The sequence below is a fragment of the Haplochromis burtoni genome, unplaced genomic scaffold, assembly GCF_018398535.1.
Source record: "Haplochromis burtoni strain Fernald_Lab_line unplaced genomic scaffold, NCSU_Asbu1 Contig_4, whole genome shotgun sequence".
NCBI classification, from domain to species: domain Eukaryota; kingdom Metazoa; phylum Chordata; class Actinopteri; order Cichliformes; family Cichlidae; genus Haplochromis; species Haplochromis burtoni.
In genome coordinates, this window is record NW_024582365.1 from 3118915 (window position 1) to 3139573 (window position 20659).

The window sequence follows — 20659 nt, forward strand, 5'->3', positions numbered from 1 at the left end:
CCCCCCCCCGTAGCTTTACTCCGTTTCTTCAGGGAGGAACCGCATCTTTGACCGGATTATTACCGTTATGAAACACCAATTTGGCAGCGTTAGGGGCCGCTTACTAGAAGCTAGCGGGGCCGCTGTGTCTTCACGTTCGGCGCTGCGCATCTTTTATTTTGCGTTGCGCATCTAATTCATACAGCTGTTTACTCACGCGGGTCGGGGGGGAAATAAATAGATGTCTATTCATTCATTCATTCATTCATTCATATGTGAAACACTAGAGAAGCAGGGATAGTTTTCCCCCACCGCCCCCAAAGGGAAAAATAATGTTTATCTAAGTACTATCGCCATTTTCCTCGCTATCCTCACAGACGTGCACTAAATCACCCCGAGAGTCTAGACATAAGCCTGCCGTGGTCTTCCAGTGAAATTGTCCTGCAGCATAAAGGTGAGAGGCCTGTAATCCTGATAAGGAAGACTTGGACTGTGACTCCTTTGTACTGATTCAGTTGAACCTTGGCGTCAGTGATTATCATTAGATAAGATTAGAGCTGGGTCTGAGCGCAGTCATAACGGTTCCACAAAAAAAAACAAAAAACTAGTACCATCTCTTTTTATTATTATTTAACAGTTGCAGGCCATGTTTGGTGGTTGTAGTCCTTATCCCTTCCTTCGAGGAAGAATGCAGTGAGATGACTGTGCTGTCTCATGTGCAAAATAGTGTGTGAACTTGACCAAACTGCGAAGGCACGGAGAAATGGTGCAGTACCAGTCTTACTTTATTAAGTAGGGCTGCTCACTGGTTAATTATTACTCTGGAATTCTCATTATCTTACAGGCCTTTAACGCCCTGAGCAAACATACAATGTCTGCCCCGGGCTGCTCCCCCAGTTTTCCGTGTTTCCTGCCCCATTATTTCCTTTTCATTGTCTTTTTTTTTTTTCTCTCCCATTGCTTGGGGGATCTGTTTTTTTGTTGTTGTTTTTTTTTTTCCTTTCCTATAAGGGGCCTTAAACAGAGTCAGAAGACATGATTGTGACAGTGAACTTGGGTAGCCTGTATTATACATTTCAACAGAAGCTTCATTGTTCATGACTAAGGGCGACGCTGAAATGCTCAAATCCTGACCACACCCTCACCCACGTGGTCATCTTTATAGCAGAGATGCCTGTTGCGTGAAGAAAGGCCGAAGCTGGGTAATGTTTTATAACTGCTCGTCCAGTCATAGTCACAGAAGTGTAGACACACCTGTTAGCTGAACTTACAGGGTTTTTTATGTTCAGTGTGGACTTTGGACAGTCTAGACTGGCCACAGTTTGCCGTTTTGTTTTCACTATTCCCTTGTTATATATTATTAAGGAAATTGTGTTTTTATGACAAAATCATCAGTGTTTATTTAATTGAAACTCGTGAAAATATTCAGTTTTGTTTTATCCAGCCCACATCTGGTAATCAACACATCTTTTGTGCGTTCAAGCCTTCTCATCAGTCACTGGGAGTGTTCCTGCTCTCTCTCTCTCTCTGTGTGATGGTCACATGCCACCCTCTCAGGCCATTCTTCAGCCTAACGACGTCTGTATTTACTGTAGTTGTCACGTGCGGCCTGTTGAAGACCACAGCTTCGTGTTGATGAAGCAGTGACTATAGAAAATGACAAAAACCCACCCTTTTGTTTGACTCCAGCTTAAAATACATTCAGTTCCTGTGCATCTCCTGCCAAGTTAAACAGTTACTATAAAAATATACCATCACCTTTTATAGTAAATGCAGAGGTGCTGAAAAATTACAGGGGTTTTTTCTTTGGGTTTTTTTTTTTTTGTTGTTGTTGTTTTGTTTTTTTTGAAGAAAAGAAATTCCAGCAGACCTGAAGCCATTTCTGCTTGGTTTGTATCAGGGAGGACACAATTATAATAAAAATGAATGTGGGTGTTTTACATGCCAAAATGTTCATGGCATTGTTTTTTGAAAAAACTCGTGCAGAGTCAGACAAACAAATTAATAATGATTCAGTGATGGGCGAGGAAACAGGTTTCGGAACCTTTTTTGAACTTTCTCTGTTGGATGTTTTTCCAGTCTGAATGACATATTTGTGTAAACTATCTAGTGTTTGGTTTATGTTCTGAATGATCAAAAAGTTTTTTAATTCATTGTAAACAATTGAAATAAAAAGTATACTTTAAAAAAACATTAAAGCTACCTCAAGTGATGTATATGAACTTGGAACACTAAACAAAATGAAAAACAAACTTAGAGGAAATGGCTTTTTAGTTTTTAGTATTAGTTAGTTTGGTAAAATATTGTTATCACAACTTTCCTAATGAGGTAATATCCTGGATAACCTGTTTCTCTGTCAGATCCGCCTCTTGCTTTTCGCATCTGGTTTCAAAAGATGGTGATGGCAGAGACGCTTAGTTCAAGGCTTCATAACAAGCCTTCATAAACTAGTGGATGACATCAGTGGCTGCATCGATCTTTTATTATGTGGATAATACTCACATTTGAAAAGTTAAAGGCATTTTTTGCAGACTTGTTGATGAGTAGAGGCATTAGTCAGTTCACATTAATAACATTTTGTTCTTAATTTTGGAACTTAATAAACTAGTGGCTCCGTATTTTGTGAATTATGAGTTATATACTGTACTGAAGCTATTCAGGCATGTTAGGGAATTACTTGAATTTTCAAGAGTTGTTTTAGGGCAGCTGTCGTGATTTTGATATATGAGACTCTGTATTAACACATGGTTCGATCCTTAGGCCTCCGGTGTGAAAGTCACAGATGAAGTCATCACGGTCTTCAATGACATGAAGGTGCGTAAGGCTCAGCCAAATGAGGACGAGAAGAAGAAGAGGAAGAAGGCCATCCTGTTCTGCCTGAGCAAGGACCTGAAGAACATCGTTCTGGACGACGGCAAAGAGATCCTCGTGGGCGACTTGGGAACCACCGTGCAGGACCCATACCAGCACTTTGTGAAGATGCTGCCCCCAAACGATTGCCGCTATGCTCTGTATGACGCCACCTACGAGACCAAAGAAACAAAGAAGGAGGACCTCGTCTTTATCTTCTGGTGAAAGCAACCGTTATTACACATTTAAAAGTTTTTGAGCTTCATTAAATTGACATTAGAGTTAAATTGTTTTCCTTACGTCACAGGGCTCCAGATAGCGCTCCCTTGAAGAGTAAGATGATCTATGCCAGCTCAAAAGATGCCATCAAGAGGAAATTTGAAGGTGAGTGTCTGGTTGTGATCAGAGAATCATCAGAAACAAGTATTCACACTTGATCTTGAACCACACTCAAACCTGAATTATGTAAACGCTCTCGAGACAACATGGAGGGTATCACCTGACTCTGCTGTCGCCCTCAGCTCACAAAGGATGAATGCATCTTTGAGTTAATTGTTTTAATATTGTTTTAATAATGTCAGTATTATAAGTGACGAGCCCTCAGTCCCCAGTATCACAATACTTTATTGATCCATAGGGAAATTATGTATTGGATGTTGTTGTTCATAGATGCGATGGGTGGATCCTTTAAATGTGGCCACATGTGAGCTTAAAGATGAAAATAAGATTTTTGGTGAGTAGAGACGCTGTTGCAATTGTGGTGTTTAGTGAGGGTGGATATAACTGTGAAACCCAGCACTGCACAAGACTTATGATTGTCATTTTGTTAGCCAACGAGCTTTCTGATTCTAATAATGATCACAAGTTGCATGTTTTATTAATTAACATATGAAATTAGTGGTCAAGTCTGTAAAGTCATCTGGGATGTGTTTACTGAGGTCTCAGATTGAGGGAACAGAGGGTCATTTTCACAGTGCACTTCCATAAAGAGGTGCTCTCTTTTGGTCAATAAGTTTGCTGATGGTGTCGCACCCAGCTTTTATATGATTTTAAACTCATCATGGTCCCCGTATTTTATTAAGGTTAAAAACAAGGTTTGTGACACAAGAAGGAGCTTTGTTTGTTTTTTTTGCAAGCCATAAAATGTTTAAGAACCACTGCCCTATGAGCAAAGGCTTGGTGATGGTTGACATGAAGACGAAAGAAGAAAATGAAAAGAGGAGCAGAAAACACGAGAAACTAACAGGGCCAAGCTACAGGAGAGAGAAAAGACAAGAATTAACGGCATGCTGTAGTGGCATCTAATAGGGCTCAGTGCATCATGGGAAGTTCATCAGCAGTGAGAGTGGTTCAGGGTCCGCTGATACAGCTCTAACCATCAAAAGGAAAGTTTAATGCTTGATCTTATGAGCAGAGAGGAGTGTTTGTCCCCTGAACCCAACTGGGAGAGGAGTCTAATAGCTGAAGAATCTGGCTCCCATTTTACTTTTTAGAAACTCAGGAACCACAAGTAAGGCTGCAGTCTGAGAGGGGACTGCTGTATTGGGATAATATGATACCATGAGTTCTATAAGAGCTCATTTGGGACTTTGTGTGTCTGTCCACCTTAGGTTTTTGTTTGTTTGTTTGTTTGTTTGTTATTTAAGTCATTTTGTATTAAAATTAAGTGGATTTGAAACGCTTCCAAATGTCAGGCATTGTTTGTAGGATGAGTGAATATTTTCTCCTGTTAAACTTGTTTGTCATCAAATGAGCTCACCTGCTGAGTTTTTTTTCCCCCCCTTGATGTATAACTCTGCCTGTCTATTTTGCAGGTATTAAGCACGAATGGCAGGTGAACGGTTTTGAAGACCTTAAAGACCGGCACACTCTGGCAGAAAAGCTCGGTGGCTCATCGGTAGTCAGTCTGGAAGGAGCTCCTTTATAAATATCCCTCCCCCTCTTCTCCGGCTTCGATTAAAGCCTTTCAGACACATCTGTCGGGTTTAGCTGTTCATTCCAGTGTGGTGTGGAGAAGGGCAAAAGCAGAACCAGCATCAATTCGTGGGACTCTCGGGGAGGGATATCATGGGTGGGTTTTTGGGGTCAAGTGACAGTTTTAAAAAAACGACAACAAAAATAAAACAACAACGAATCAGACTGTCATTCCAGTTCATGCAACGTAAAGATTATGAACAAAACACAAAGGAAAACATTAAGATACAACAAGAAGGAAAATGATGACGATGATTAAAACTTAAATACACACAGTTCGTGTTTAAGGACAGGGTTTCATTCTTTCCAGGTTCCATTTGACTGACTGCAGAGAAAGAGACGGTCAGCAAACCTTCTAGTTTCCCAACCACTGAATCCTGACAGATAATTGTTCCAACTACGTTTTTTTTTTTTTGTTTTGTTTTGTTTTTTTTTGCCAAACTTCTAGTTAAGTTTTGTAAGTGTGTATAGTTGAGTAGGTGTAGTAATGAACTAATTCATTTGATTACAGGAGCTGTATAAAAACACTCTGGGGGAACACGGTTAAATATATCTAATTTTTTTTCTTTGTTTTGTTATTCCATTGTTCTTTTTTTTGTTTTTGAAAGGTTCCAAAACTTGAGCAATTCCTTTATATTTCCAGTTCCGGGTGAGAAAAAACATGACATTTGATGTAGTGAACAGACATTCCTTGTACTCGTTAAAACCAGGATTTCCTCAACTTAAAAACTTTGGTGTTATGAAGGTCTGATGGGGAGCGATGTGTATATGAAAGACCAGTGGTCAGAGTTTAGACTGAATACTGAATGGTGGATGTTTTGTATCGTCTCCTTATCTCTAATAAAAAGCACTAAACTACTGACACGTGCTGCTCTTGAGTTTGTTTACTCTCTGCAGTGTTTTGGCTTTTTGATGATGTGTGACACAGAATTATTTTTAGTAGCTACATGGTCATGGGGGACCAGTATTTAAAGCACAACCTGCATGTCCAGTCCAAGAAAATCTATATCATTTTGCATGAAAGTGTCCTATGTTCAGTTAATGTACTGAACAATATTTCTTGATGAAATATTCATGTTGAAAATCTTTACTGACATATTGCCAGCAAAACGACAGTCGGTGAATACCAAAATAAACCCACTGAGGGCATGCTGTAAAATCAAAATGAAAAAACAAACACATAATGCAATGATTTGCAAATCCTAAACACAAAATTTATTCACAAAAGAACACAGGAAAGATTCCAGCTGATCATCAGCCTCTCATTTATTTTGTCTCATGGAGTCTCCAAATGTTTCCCGTTGGCGGTAGAATGACTGGTTCTTGCATAGCACGTTTCTACTCAAAGCAGGTATCGAAATGGCAACCTGCCAATTAACAGATGACCTGCTCTACCTCCTGAGCTTCAGCCACTCCCAAGTCTGGGCTGCAGGTCAGTTCAGCACCCGGACTCTACAGCTGTGAAGCCGTACTGTTGTAATAGAAGCAGTATGTGATTTAGCAATGTCTTGCTGAAATATGCAAGCTTTCAATGAAGCTCCATCATGCAAAGATGAAGCAATGTATGCTTCCATTGCTTCATCTTTGCATGATGGAGCTTTAAGCTAAATTTGTGGACTAAACAGTGAACTTTTTTAACAAACAATGATTTCTGGAAGTGCTCCTGAGCCTGTGCAGTGATTTCCATGACAGAATCGTGGGTGTTTTTAAAGCAGCGCTGCCTCAGTCCCCGAACATCACAGGCATGCAATATTGATTTTCATCCTTGTTCCTTGTGCACACATATCGTCAGATTCTCTTAATCTGTGGATGATAATATGTACTGTAGATAATGAGATATTCAAAAATCTTCACAATTTAGCCCATCCTTTTTATTGTAAATAAAATATGGCTTTATGAGATTTGTTAACCGTTCTGTTTTTATTTGCATTTTACAGTGTCCTAACCTGGAATTTGGACTGCAGTTTCTGAGCCAGGTAGACAGCTCAGTTTACCTTAAAATGAGCCGGATCATAAAATAAATACAATAAAATCATGTAATTTAACACTAATGTCTTTAGTTTGCATAGCCATCCAGGTCACATGTTGACACTCCTGTGTTGGATTCCTCAGCCTAAAACAAGGAGTGCCGATCTTTTTTTAGTTCCTGGGCCACATATAGCCGAATTTTTCTTAATCAGGATCAGTCTGCGAAACTATCTCTTAATAACCCTTAAAAAAAAAAACAAATGAAAAAAATTGCTTGTCTTTATTTAAGCGTAACAAATTTTAAGTAGATTTTGAAAATGTTCACATCTGAACATCTAAATGTCAACTACTGACACCCACCTAGCCTGAGATATCTTAATAAGAGTAAGACGTCTCAGTTTTTGCACATTACAAAGAAATGCTGCCATAATAACTGGCAGCTCATTACCTAAACTCTGCCCCACAATAAAAAAAAACTCCTCCACAGCGGCAGCAGGTGTTATGACCACAGGAGGGCAGCACAGCACCACTCCTGAACCAGAGTCAAGACTATGGACACACACAGTTATAAATCTCTGTTTATTAAAATATACCAAGCATTTTTTTAAAAATAAAATAAAGTCAAAACTCTGTGTTTCCAGTCCGGACCAAGAACAGCAAACGGTCTCTGCTCTCAAGATACCAAAAACCAAGTCCCCAAAGCCAGAGCAGGAAAGATGCAAATACAGCCTTGGTGGATTACATTTGTCCACAGTAGGAAAATAATGTGCAGCTACTGACACACACATGAGTTAGTGTTTTTTCCCCCTCTTGTTAAAAGTGGCTTCTGTTAATGCTGTGGAAACACTGACTTATTAATCTGACTGCGAGTGAAAACATATTAAAAGATGCCGTTCTGATGATCTCACAGGCTGGTTTATTTAATAGGCCCAGAGGTTACAGGGAGCAAATTAAAGACAGGAGAGAAATAACTCAGTGTTGAAATGGATCAGATATTTGACCCTGTGTGTGTGGGGTTTTTTTTAAGTCATTTTGAGCTTTATTGTGTTTTTCATGCTCTGCTTTAAACCTCCTGCCTTTGGTCTTTCTCAGTCCTGGACACAGTCTAGCCGGTTTCCATGAACCCAGTAACAGATCTGAGCGAACTTTAAAGGAGTGATGCGCACGGCCACATTGTAATCCCGGTTCTCGCCATCTATCTCCAGCCACTGGTGTCCAGAGAAGATGCCGATGACCTTCCTTTCCCAGCGCTCTAAGTTGTTGTCCCACACTCGGCCGTATACTCCAGAGCCACTGGCTCCAGGTCGGGCATCGCAGTGCTGATATATCAGGTCATTGGACTCTTCTTCCACGGGACAAAACCTGTACACGAGCTGCCCGGGCCTGTCGCTGTCGAAACCGGAGAAGTGGATGCGATGGCCTGCCAGATCGTCAGAGGACGGAGCCACAGAGAGGCGCATGAAGGGACGACGGTGAGGCCAACGCAGCTCCAGCAGGGCATAATCGAACTCCATGCTAACCTCCTGAGGACCCTGGATCCAGCCCTTTGGCACACGGGTGCGTCTCACCCGCACCCAGTGGACCAGAGGCTTCTTGGCAGAAGTGAAGTGTGTTTTTGTGCCGTTGATAGATGGAGGGATCAGGAAGCCCACCCTGAGCCTTCGCGCCCCATTGACATAATCCTTCCCATCATGCACACAGTGTGCAGCTGTAAGGACGTGCCGCTGAGACACGAGAACGCCGGTGCAGCCGGTGGAGATCCGCACAGCTGTGGAAAAGGGGTAATCCAACAGGAAGTTGTCACCTTGTATGTTAAAGCGGCCATCCGCTCCATAGATCTGCCGTCTCACACGCCTGGGCTTCACTCTCCAGGGCGAAGGTTCAGCTCCTCCTGACTCTGCGTCATCCTCCACATCTACCGTGGTGAGAGTGCGCGAGCCGTCGGCGTACAGGGTCTCGAATGCCAGTTTCTCCGTGAGCTGCTCTTCCTGCTCTCCTCTGTGGAAGCAACTTGCGTTGCAGTGAGTGGTGAAATCCAGCTGAGCGTAAGCACTGAAGCGGGAGCGGGCGAGAGGCGTCGGAGCGTGAGGGACCAGCGTGGGGACGTGGGCTGGAGGAGGGTGGAGGAGAGAGAAGGTGAGGGGGAGCTGAAGAAGCAGGTGAGTCAGGAGGGAGCTCCCGGACGGCGTCATCGTGGTGATGGAAAACACTGAAAGGACACAGAAAATGATCAGGCATCTCTGAGATCGCATGGATTCCTGCACGTTTGACAGGAACGACAAATGTGGAAAACATTCCCAAACAAGATGCCCCAGAAATACACAAACTCTAATCCCTTCATAAATCTGCACTTGTTTTCAGATGATTATTGATTGTAAATCACACCACAAGTGAGGTCAGCTTAGAAAGTTTTATGTTGCAACGCAGGCCTGAACTTCATGTGGTGTGGAGAGGCAACAATGAACCTCTTGTTCCTTCAATATAGATTACCAGGAAAATGGGATTTCAGCCCAGTGGAAGCAGAGACGTGGTTTAATGTATGACAAATTACAAAGAAAAGTCAGTGAAAGAGTCAGAAAAAAAGCTCTAAAAAACTCAAGTTTGTTAAACTTCTTTAACAAACTTGAGAGTTTTTAAAGGCACTCGGATGTAAGGAGGTATTTTTCATTAAACATTAACTATGTTACAGCGTACACAAGGCTTTCGGGCTTTCAGGGAAGATTAGCAGGGATAAGCAGACACTTGATCCCCTTTAAAGACTGTGGATCCCCAGGCACTCATGGCACGAAGAGAGCAGGTGTGTAAAAAAAGTGAAAAGGCTACAAGTCCAGGCAGGGCAGCAGAACAGAGCATTACTCCTAACTAAAGACAGGGTGGGGCCTGTCCACACACCTATGAGCTGCCCCATAAAGCACTGTAACGGAGGTAGAGCTGCAGCAAAGGGATCCTGTAAGCTGGGAAAGTACAAATATCCTTCCATGGCAGCTGTGAGGACATTCAAAGTGGTAACAGCCTGGGAAGACGTGTAATCCACGTTTTAGGATGTAAAATAAATGAAATAGTTGTCTTTTCACAGCCTTTTGTTTAATGTTGAATGTTTTAGAGAACTATTTTGATAGAAAATAAATAAAGATGAAAACACGGGAAAAGACACATTAATCTGGAGGAAAGATGGTGGGAAAGGTGTGGCTTTGTGGCCACTGCAATAACCTGAGATCATGGTGTGTCTTTGAGCAGACCAAGTGCAAACAGTTTTTGTATCGCATATCAAAGTCTAGCCCTTACAGGAAGTGAGTCCTGATGTTTGGATTTGTTTTTACTTATTTTGGTAAGCAGTTAGGATAAGATAAAGAAATGGCTGTGTCCTACATTACAAACAATCCATTTCCTTTTTTTTTTTACACTTAAAATATATTTATAGAGCTGTTATATCATATTTGTTGCCCTTTCTGCTGACCCCAGGTCTTTCCAGAAAAGAAGATTTTTAATCTCAATGAGATTTTTTAAAGCATATATAAAAATCACCTTGCCAAAAACTGATTTCAGCTTTTACCTTGTTCCTGAAATGTCTGGTTATCATTCGTGAGAGACTTGTTTAGCTGATTATAGGTCAACAAGTCATTTAGAACAGTTTAAATATCTACAATCATCCAAGGCAAGTATCTAAAACCCTGCAGAAAACTTCCCGATCAGCATCTGATCTAGTCCATATAGATCATATGCTGCAGTGAGATGGACCGTAGCTCAAAGTTTGCTTAAAAAACTTCTTAGAAAATCTTTCAACCACCTCATTCAGGAAATTGTTCACGTACAAAAATAATTCGTAAATGTGAATGTAACTCGAGTTTAGCGCTTTATGTGTCCCAGTAGAGACACAGCAGCAGTTCTCAGCCAAGCCTCCCATTATTACCTCCTGATTACAGATCGATAGTCCGTGTTTACATCCCAGTCAAGTTCTCCTCCCCATCAGACGACTCCTTCGGGATCATTTCCCCAGGATGTCCTCCACCTCTGCGCTGACAGGTTAGCTACTTTCTCCCACCTCCGACAGGTAAATCTCATAGGCTCTTTTACAGCGCGTGCACATGCAGCTCCAGGTGTGGAGCGAGTCTCGGGGCGTGCCGTGAAACCTGCTCTGCTCAGCCTGAGCGCCACAAATAAAACCTCGAGCCTGAAAACAAGTGTTTTCTCTTCATGCACCGGCCGGCCTCGCGGTCCTAGTGCCCCTCAATTTCCCGCCTGCCAGGGTGCCGAGGGGCAGCACGCGCTGTAGTTTTACAGGTTTAATCATAAGACAGAGTTAAACGGACTTTTTGACTGAATGGTACTGGTTTTAAACGGTTTATAAAGTTTTCCTTCTTTTAAAAAATACATGAAAAGTTTTACATGATAAATGTCAAATCACAAATCATCTTTCTACTGAATGTTCTTCAGGCTGCCCAAAAATCTCAATTTAAAGCAAGAAAGTTTCAGTTCAATTCAATTTCATTCAATTTTAGCTAAATAACACCAAATCACAACAACAGTTGCCTCAAGGTGCTTCATATTGTAATACAATAATAGAGCAAAAACCCCAAAAATCAAACAACTTCCTTTGAGCAAGCAGTATATTGGCGACAGTACATATTGTAAATCTCCTAAGGCTTTCAGTTCTGGTCAGACATTTGCATGCACTCATTGTGGGCGTGAATGCCATGGTAATTTGGGGCTTTTTACAGCATGCATCTTTAATGACTCTAAAAAACAATGTGTGCATAAGTTTACGTTTATTTTAGATTGTGTCTCATTCACACAGGGTCACATATATACATACAATAATTTAAATCTTTTAAGTGGTGCAGAAGGTTCTACAATATCTCTAAACTTGTCCTGTTAGAGTCTCATTGGTGATCATGATTGAAAACAACTGATAGCTTCTCTTTGCCAGCATGAAAAAGGATTTGTTTGACAGCACTCATTGTATCAACCAAAACTCAGAACAATGGGAAAGTCCAAGGACCTCAGTGAAGACATAAGAAGGAGAGCTGTATATTTACACATGCTTGGAAGGTCTCACTGAGCCATTTCTAAACAACTGCAGATTTCAAGATCATCAGTTTAAAAAATAACATGTCAGTACCAGTCATTCTGATGTGTCACCACTTTTTTAAAGTCTGGTCTTCGAACTTCATGCCCATGGTGAGTGCATGTAAGCTACCAAACATAACTGTATATAAATCGCCAATAAAAGCAGCCTACTTTTTAAGTTTTTGTTATACATGTGATTATATGACTTAGTATTAAATATGTGAGCATTCTGTTTGTTGCATGGGGGAAATTATATAAGTCTCACTGGACATATAGTTTATATATGTCATTTTGGAGGGAATGGGAAATTCCCTTTATTAGAAAAACTCTTTCTGTTTCTTTCCATAACACTCTCCCCACTATAATATCTTTAGTGTAGCTCTGTTGTGACATGAAGACTTAACATTCACTTCCATGAATCACCATTCCTGATTACTGTTTCTCCTCTACCGACTTAGTCACAGAATATAAGTGTTCATTTTCATATCATAATAAGTGTCTGGTGTTGAGCTTTGTAGCCCACAGCTACACCATAGCAAGAAAAATCTTGTTCCTGGCATCACACTTTTCATGCGTGCCAAAAGATAGATAAATTTGAAGACCAACTTCAGCGCACTCAGACACTCTAGCTGGCAGGCAGACGACTGTTAGGGCATGTTAGCTGCAGAGTTCACCGCGTCCTCTGACCTTGATTTCCAGAGGTCTTTCGAATCTGTCAACCTGTGGAATTTGGGAAGCCCTGGAGTGACACTATTCGACGACTTGTTGCAGAAAACAGAGCTCCCAGTCACAGAGACGGTGCTTTCAGGGAAGCCAAAGAATCTCCCACCAAAGACAGAAGTCTGTCTGTCGCTGCTGTCCTCAGAGCAAATGTCACCCGAGAAGAACACCTACCCAACCCGCTCCTCATCTCTGTAATTAGACATTCAGCTGGTGCTCAGGGAGAACTATGGTGCTGACAGATTGAGTGTAAGGTATATTCCCTCTGAGATAGGAAGGATGGTAAGAAAGATAGCATGCAAAAAGCTAGAGAAGTGTTGATGCGATTTCTGTAAGCAAGATGGTATCACTGCCTGTCTCTGTGCTACAGGCAGCGAGCACAAGAATTTTGTGTGTTCGCATGTGTGTGTTTGGCACCGAGCAGCTTGGCTTATGTTTCTCTCTGGAATTTCTCTCTTTCCGTCCTGTTCTTTTCAATGTTCCTCACAAAACGTTCTGCTCAAATTAAACAGGGCAGAAGATGCACATGTTACCAGAAACATTATGTAAAATACTGTTTGCTTTCCTGCCAGCGCGGAGATGAGGAGATTAACACCCCTCTGCAAAGTATTGATTTCCAGACACCAACCCGTTAGCTTAGCTTACTACAAAGACTGGAATAAAGGGGTAATTTCTGTTCAGTCACATGACTGCTAACCACACAACAATAACTATGACTGCTGTTTTGGACGTGTGACACTATCAAGTGATCAGGCCCCAGTCAGACAGGCCTAGAGACCAGTCAGTGATCCCCTGGCAACCACAAATCTGTACTCCCAGTCTGGTTGGCAAGTGGTTGTTGGGAGTTTCAAGGTGAAATTGGTTGCAAAGATGGTTTAAAAACCTCACTGTGATTGCTTTGGGCACTAGCAAATGGAAGTTACCCACTTTTCTGCAAACATTCCCCAAGTACTCTCCAAGTGGTTGTGAAACTGTGAAAAATGCGATGCAAACTGGAAACGGAGACCATTTTCTTTCAAAGTAAAAGTTACACTTTTTCAAATGTGTTGGCTGTAGCACTGCAGTACAGGTTTTAATGCTCTCAGTTTCCAGTTCGGATAGCATTTTTTACAGATCCACTATTTCCGTTCAATTTCAGTTCAGTTTTATTCATATAGCACCAAATCATAACAACAGTTGCCTCAAGGCGCTTTATATTGTAAGGCAATGACCCTACAATAACACAACTACTGCTTTGTGAGTAGCTGGTGACTGTTTGCAGACAAGTTGGTGGCCTTCATGCAAATTACAGGCAAGTACTACAAAATACTATCAAAACTTGTACATACCATCATAATATTGTTGTAAATCTATATTTTCAACCATCACTGCACATGTTGCATGCCAAATGTTTACATGCATGATTAGAAAGATAAACCACCAGTAATTATGCAGCCCAGCTGTACATAATTTTGTTATTAAGTGCAGTAATTAATTATATACACAATCATTTAACATTATCTGGCATTTTTTTTATGAAACGTTGAATGCACAATCAAATATAAACTGTTGGCTCTGCAGTTTCCTGCAATTCAATAAGAACAATTTTATTTCTCTCCTTGATGATTGCTGCAGCCGGTGGTAATTTGTGTGCAAACAATGTGTGAGTGCAGTGTCAAAGGTCGTGTCAGTAGGTTGTATCATCTCCACTATGGCCATCGTTTAACCACAAGTGATAAAATCTACCAACAGACCCTACAGCTACACAAAATCTCTGCAAAAGCTAAAGCATAATAATAACAATCATAGTTTGTATTTTTACACCACTTTAGAAGTTCCACAGATAACTTTTCACCTTCTACACTTAAAGCAAATTTAATAAATGTGATACAAGCAGTGAACTTTGGAGGTGCTGTGTGTGGACTAAGATAAAAGGTGTGATTTTACCTTTCAAAATATGAAAAAAAAAATCCTTCAATTGAAGAAAAAAGGTGTGCTACTAGGTGTGTTAGCAAAAGCTAAAGTAGAATTACAGTAGAGTAATATGCCCTTCAGAGGAAGCAGAAAACCTGATTTCCCCCAAAAGCTTTTATAGCCTGTATTTGTTCAGCTGTATTCAAATTTATTACATATGACTGAAACTCTCTGGTACAATTTACTCAGTTTGTTATCCTGCATAAATCAGTGTGTATAAAAAGCCTCCCAGTGTCCCACCTGTCTCCTGTTGGTAATGTGGTTGATTAGCAGATCGTTGTTAAGCACATGTTTCAAAGTTCGTCCATGGTTCAGTATTTAAGAAAAGGAACAGCCGCTATATTCAGTTAAAGGAAGAAGCTGTTAAAAAAAAAACCAGATGGTGGTGATATATCTTTCCTTTCCGAAACCATTTGTTATGCTTGCCAGCATTAATTCAATTCTTTAAGCTGTACCTGCCGATTCTGGTCAAAGGTCACAAAGGGCTAAAGCCTGGAAACCAAGCTGCCAGCTTTGGGTGCTGGTGAGTGAAAATAAACATGTTTCTAGACTAGTTTGCATATTTTAGACTGTAAAAGTGCCCGAGTTTCATGTTTTTGCTATTTGGAGGAAACACGTCAGCTCCACATGAAAGAAAATTCCTGGACTGAGACTCAAATGATGCTGACACACTGCTGCCTTTGTTAGAAGACAGATTTTTTTCCCACTGCATTGCAGACCTCAAACGCCACGTTACAGATTATGCTTGTCATACATGGACACCAGGTGGGACCCTCACTTCAGTGGAAATTCTTTGTCTAAGCACCAGGTCCTTCACAGACCAGATGTAAGAGCTATTTGACCAACACAGCATATATACTATACTATGTATATATACTGTACCATCCAACCATCCATCCATCCATTTTCTTAACCTCTTAACCAATTTAGGCTCACAGGGCGGTAGGTACCTTTCATGTCTCTCTGATATTAAAACCTCATCAGATACAAAGTCTTAAAGAGCTCATAGTTTCATATTATCCCAGCAGGCTTACTTGAAGTTCCTACTGTTTCTAGAAGTACCCCCCTGCCTTCCATTGGAACCAACTCCCAAGTTGAATTCCTACTTTTAAGATCAAACTTTAAACTTTCCTTTTTGATAAAGATTATAGTTAGGGCTGGATCAAGCGACCCTGAAGCATCCCTTAGTTATGCTGGTATAGGCTCAGACTCCTTGGGAGGAGGTTTTACTACTACATATCATTAAGTTTTGTCCTCTCTCTATGCTCTCTTTTCAGCTCTTCTCTTTCCCCAGGAGTCACCCTCAACGGTTGTGTCAGATGACTGCTCCTTCAATGAAAATGGTTCAGCCAGAGGTTTCTTCCTGTTTAACAGGAATTTTTCCTTCAGACTCTCACCAAATGCAGTTCACAGGGAATGGTCAGATTGTTGGGGTTTTCCCTCTAATACTTTGGGGTCTACCTTACAATATAAAGCAGCTTGAAGTGAGTGTGGTTGTGAATTCGTACTATGTAAATAAAACTGAATTTAGTAGCCCAGCTGTCATAGAGTGTGTACAACCTGGACAGATTAGCAGTCTAGTGGATGTGTTAACACAGAGAGACAGACATAGAATCACAAATTAACCTAAAATGTATGTCTGTGGACTGTGGGAAGAAGGTGGAGCACCCACACAGACACTGGGAGACTGCAAATGCCACATCCAAAAGCTGTTCAGATTAAACAGTCAGGCATGAAGGATTTACTCTAATTTACTTGTGATAACTGGTCTCAAGTAAACAAGGACTCATTACAAAAGATGTAACTGGTCAAAAAGTTCAAAAAGTCAGAAACCACTTCTTAGAAAAACTTGACTATTTTCTGATTGGTCCGTTGCATTGATGAGTCCGCCTTAAATGAGACCTATTTCACCTGTGTGGACGAAGTCCTTTTTAGATGAGTGAGCACTTTCTCCTCCATCCATTAAATGCTAATTTTAGAAAAAGTACAAAAAAATATTTTTTGTTGACTAGTTGTGGAAATTCACAAAACATTACATATCTCAGATGTTTAACATAGTTTCCTGGTGTATTTTTCCTCAACTTCACGTTTGTGTCTTTAACGCTTGGCTCCTGAAGGTCAGTGACCTCCCTGCTCAGCTCCCAGCTGACACCAGAGCTCTCAAAACTACCTCTCTCGCTGACCCACACTCACACTTTCCAAGATGATTCATTTAAGTAAACAAAGGCCCTGACTCTACACTCCTCTTTGCACCTGACCACTGTGAAGGGAATTCAGTGCTTAGTCTGTCACTGCCTGAAGAGGAAAGAGAAGAAAACAAATACAGGACACTGAAAATGAAAGTATGAGTGTCAGGTTTTTTTTTTCTTTTATCTATAATTCTGTGTTTGAATAGGGCTATCTAATAAATCTTGTCACTCCCACCAGTTCGAGCTGAGCTTATTCAGCCTGCAGAGTTCATGCTCAGTACAGCAGTGTGCATGCATACTTTAAATTTTCTTGAGAGTGGTGCTGTGGCACTGAACACATGTCAAAACCTGTAATAGCGCCATACTGTACAAACAGAGTTCATTCCTAACATATGTCTCCTCACTTGCACTTCAGGCTGAAATAAATAAACCAGCATGCAGTCTCCTTTCCTATTATCGAGCCAGCACGGTGGGCCGAGAGATCAAGACTTGTGTGACCGTTCAGCTGACATGCTGTGGGGGCCCCACGACAGTCTGTCTAAGAGATTGAGGGATTTATTAGCAGGATCAGAGGGTTTTCTCTGCACTCCTTAATCTGATAATTGGCTTCAAATTCAAACAAACTACCCGAGCCTTAAAACATTAGAATGAACTGTTCATAACAGTCCTGATGCTCTTGACACGATCTCGGCTGGGCCCTCCTGTCACTTTGAAAACACACAAACTGGAGCCTTTATTAGAGAGCAGCTCGTTTACAGAGCAGGGCTGTGAAAGGAAAGAGTGCTCCACTTCTCCCCTCTAGCCTGTGCCTCAGTGTTTTATCCCCCCCGCCCCCTTTTTCCATCCAGATATATTTATTGCGTCTTGACTCCTTCCCTTTTCATCCCATCTGTCTCTCCTCATCATCTGTTCAAAACAGAGCAGATATTTTCCATATTTCAGTCCTTGCGCTTCCCACTTCACTAAAAGCTTCATCTGTGCCACCAATGACCTTTTCAGAATTAAGATTTTCCTCTTTGATAACTACCTCATCCTCCTGTTGAGCAGATACCCTTCCTGCCATTAGTCCCTGGTTCTCCTGCAGGGCCTTGTGGGTACGCATTCAGCCTGACTTCCCCTCGGCATGATGTAATTTCATTTTTTGGCTGCATGAGCTGTAAGAGGAAAGGAGAAAAAAAAAGGGGGAAAAACACATTTAGCAGAAACAGAAGTAAGGAATGCAAACTGACTGCGATGAAATCCGTCAGGAGAGACGAGGAAAGTGTGCCTCCTCATATCTCTAACCACTCTGGGCAGAGAGTGTGGAAGTCATCCCAAACAGCCGGCTCTCGATTTCAGGCCTCCTTTAACAGCCTTTGAACTGGATATACGGAAAGGAAAAGGGCATCTGTTTGTTTAATCAAGTTACAAGTGATGGTGGGAGCAAAAATGATGAAAATAAATCCACTAATCATTATAAAATCGCCTCCCAGATTGTTGCTGCATTAGTTGTTGCTGCGTCACGAGAAAACACATTTTTTTTTGTTTTATCTTAACCCTGAACAAACCCTGACCCTAAAAACAAGTAAATAAGTTGTGCTTTCAGCTTAGCTATCTCCAAGCAAAATTAAAAAATCGCTCCTAGAATATTTGATAAAACTCAAGAGTGACAGGCACCAAAGAGCTGAATATCTGGGTAATTTATACCAGAAGGACAAAGGAATGCTGGCAATCTTTGGAGGTATTTGGTGAGACCAGACTTAATGCAGAATTGTCAATTGTCAACAACAGCGAAAGTATCTGGAGGAAAAGACAGGCGTGGATATGCTCTGCAAAATGCAAACACGTGTCTCAAGTAGGGCGACTGAGTGCGGAGCTTTCATCGCACCAATAAAGTCTGGATATCCAGAGATCATCAAAAGAGTCTGTGACAGGAACACAGGGCAGGCGACTGCAGACCATCTGATCACAAAAGATGGATCGCACTAAAGCTAAAGCTGTTTCTGCGGAGGTGATGGAGACAAAAAGCATTCAAGCTATTCGAGCGCAGGAACAAGTCTGGTGTGAAGGACTCTGTAAACACACTCAAATATTTACAGGCTCGGGGTGAACATTCCCACTGACACTCTGGCTGTGTGGATCTCTCGTGCAGGCACAGGCGCAGCAGAGTTTCGCTGATGAGTTTGCTGCTAAAAATACCCTCTGATCCACCTGCATGTCCTCACTCGACCCTCTGAGTAGCGTGATATTCCTTCAGATCTCTACCTGCCCTGAAAACCGGCTTAAGTTTCCATGAAACTAAACTTGTAACCAGGAGCACCAAATGAGCTCCTTTGAGTTTAATTTATTATATTTGATATTCTTTAACAAGTATCACCAATTTGTGTATAATCAGTCTTGGTAAAAAGCTTCAGGCCTATGGATAATAGATAAATAATCTTTTTTATGCACTGTTTATGAGTAAGTTTACAAAGAGTAAAGCATGCATGGGCTCCTTTGATTCACTAACATAATTAATTATGTTAATTAAGGCTGCATAGATTGATAAAGGACATAGAAACAAGCTAAAAAAAACAACTTTTAAGCTTTGCAGTGGGAAAGTGTTAGAACTAACCAATTTGCGTATCCAGTAGTAGATGGACATCGCTACTTCTTTAGCTTCTTAGTTGCTAACAGTGCTAATTGGTGGACTGTTTTGAAAACACAAGCATGTGTTGTTAATATAGAAAATGTCATATAGAGTTAGGCCATTAATTTGTTGGAAAAAGACAGTTTTTAGTTGCTGTTGGTGCTTCTTTCTGCATTCACTGAAAAGCTGTTCTGTTGAGCTGAGATCAGGTGACTGACCATTGAAGAATATCTCATTTGTTTTCTTGCTTTTGCAGCTTCCTTTGGGCCGTTATCCACTTGCACCGTGAATCGGTGTCAGTACATCCCTCTGCTTTTGTCTGCAGTCATACATGTCCATGGCATTACACTCTATCCACCATGTTTGACAGAAGATGTACACTTTGTGATATGTCTTGAATCATTCCCATAATTCTGGTGCAAGTATACTTTGGTTTCATCTGACTAAAAATTGGATTTTGGTGTGCAGGCCCTTCTAGATGTTTTCTGGTGAAGTCTAATCCGCCCTTTTCTGTTCTTCAGTGTAACCGGTGGTTTGCACCTTGTATTTGTAAACGCAACTCTTGATTGTAGACCTTGACAACTTCCTCTAGACTGTTTTTACCTTTGATGTTGTGAAGCTGTTTTTCTTAACCATGGAAATAATTCTGCCATCATGCACTTTAGTTGTCTTCTGTGGTCCTTTGGGCCTTTTGTTGTAGCTGAGGTGGCCAGAGCATTCGTTCTTCCTAAGAATGCACCAGACTGATGACTTGCTAAAACTTTTGCTGTCTCTTTGACCTCCTCCACTTGCACTCATATCTCTTTTGTCCTCATATTTAAAATTACAAAAGCTACAAAACAGAAATTAAACACTATTAATAAACTTTGTATATTATGTCTGCTTCATTTGTCATGAAACAACAAGGTAGCTGAGTGTGGTCCTGTATAAAAATGGCTGTAATTCCTAAACAATTTTGGTGTTTTTCATAGTGCCTGTTGATTGTGATTCAATTTTAATTAAGTGTTATTTTACTGAAGCTTTTATTGGAGACTAGAGAAAAGGTTTACATGTCTCACACAGTAACATGTCTTAAAAAAACAGAAACAATAACGTGATGTTTTCCAGTCTTGCATCATGTAGTGGACAGCTACATCCACTGAGTCAAGCCTGAGGCTGGGTGGTGGTGGTGGTGGTGGTGGAGGGGTACCTGAGTCCTGAATGGAATGTTCTGCGACATTCTGGAATGTTATCGCTACAGTTCTCCACTCTGAAGAACTCACAAAGAGCCCACCCACGAGAACTGTGCGGTTGCTGGGAAACTAAGAAGCCCTGATAACGACCACTGTGTGGAGTTTTGACTGAGGAGAGG

At 41.1% G+C, this 20659-nt stretch overlaps 2 protein-coding genes across 2 annotated transcripts in view; one reads left to right on the plus strand and one right to left on the minus strand.

Moving 5' to 3' along the window:
* cfl1 (cofilin 1) overlaps window positions 1–5665 on the plus strand; it is a 6773-nt gene extending 1108 nt beyond the window's left edge. Inside the window, exons 2-4 of the mRNA XM_005913290.3 lie at window positions 2740–3050; window positions 3137–3213; window positions 4644–5665. Of these exons, the coding sequence (XP_005913352.1) occupies window positions 2740–3050; window positions 3137–3213; window positions 4644–4756 (501 nt within the window). The 3' untranslated portion in view covers window positions 4757–5665. The remainder of the gene's footprint in view (window positions 1–2739; window positions 3051–3136; window positions 3214–4643) is intronic.
* A 1671-nt stretch (window positions 5666–7336) lies between these two features.
* LOC102305838 (serine protease 23) lies at window positions 7337–10936 on the minus strand. The gene is made up of 2 exons (XM_005913291.3): window positions 10682–10936; window positions 7337–8980 (listed from the first exon to the last, which is right to left on the minus strand). Exon 2 carries the CDS (start codon window positions 8961–8963, stop codon window positions 7860–7862), a length of 1104 nt encoding a protein of 367 aa, XP_005913353.1. The 5' UTR covers window positions 8964–8980; window positions 10682–10936; the 3' UTR covers window positions 7337–7859.
* Between the last annotated feature and the right edge of the window lie 9723 nt (window positions 10937–20659).

Coding starts and splice junctions, on each gene's coding strand:
- LOC102305838 (XM_005913291.3), bottom strand. CDS start 8,963: ATGACGCCGTCCGGGAGCTCCCTCCTGACTCACCTGCTTCTTCAGCTC.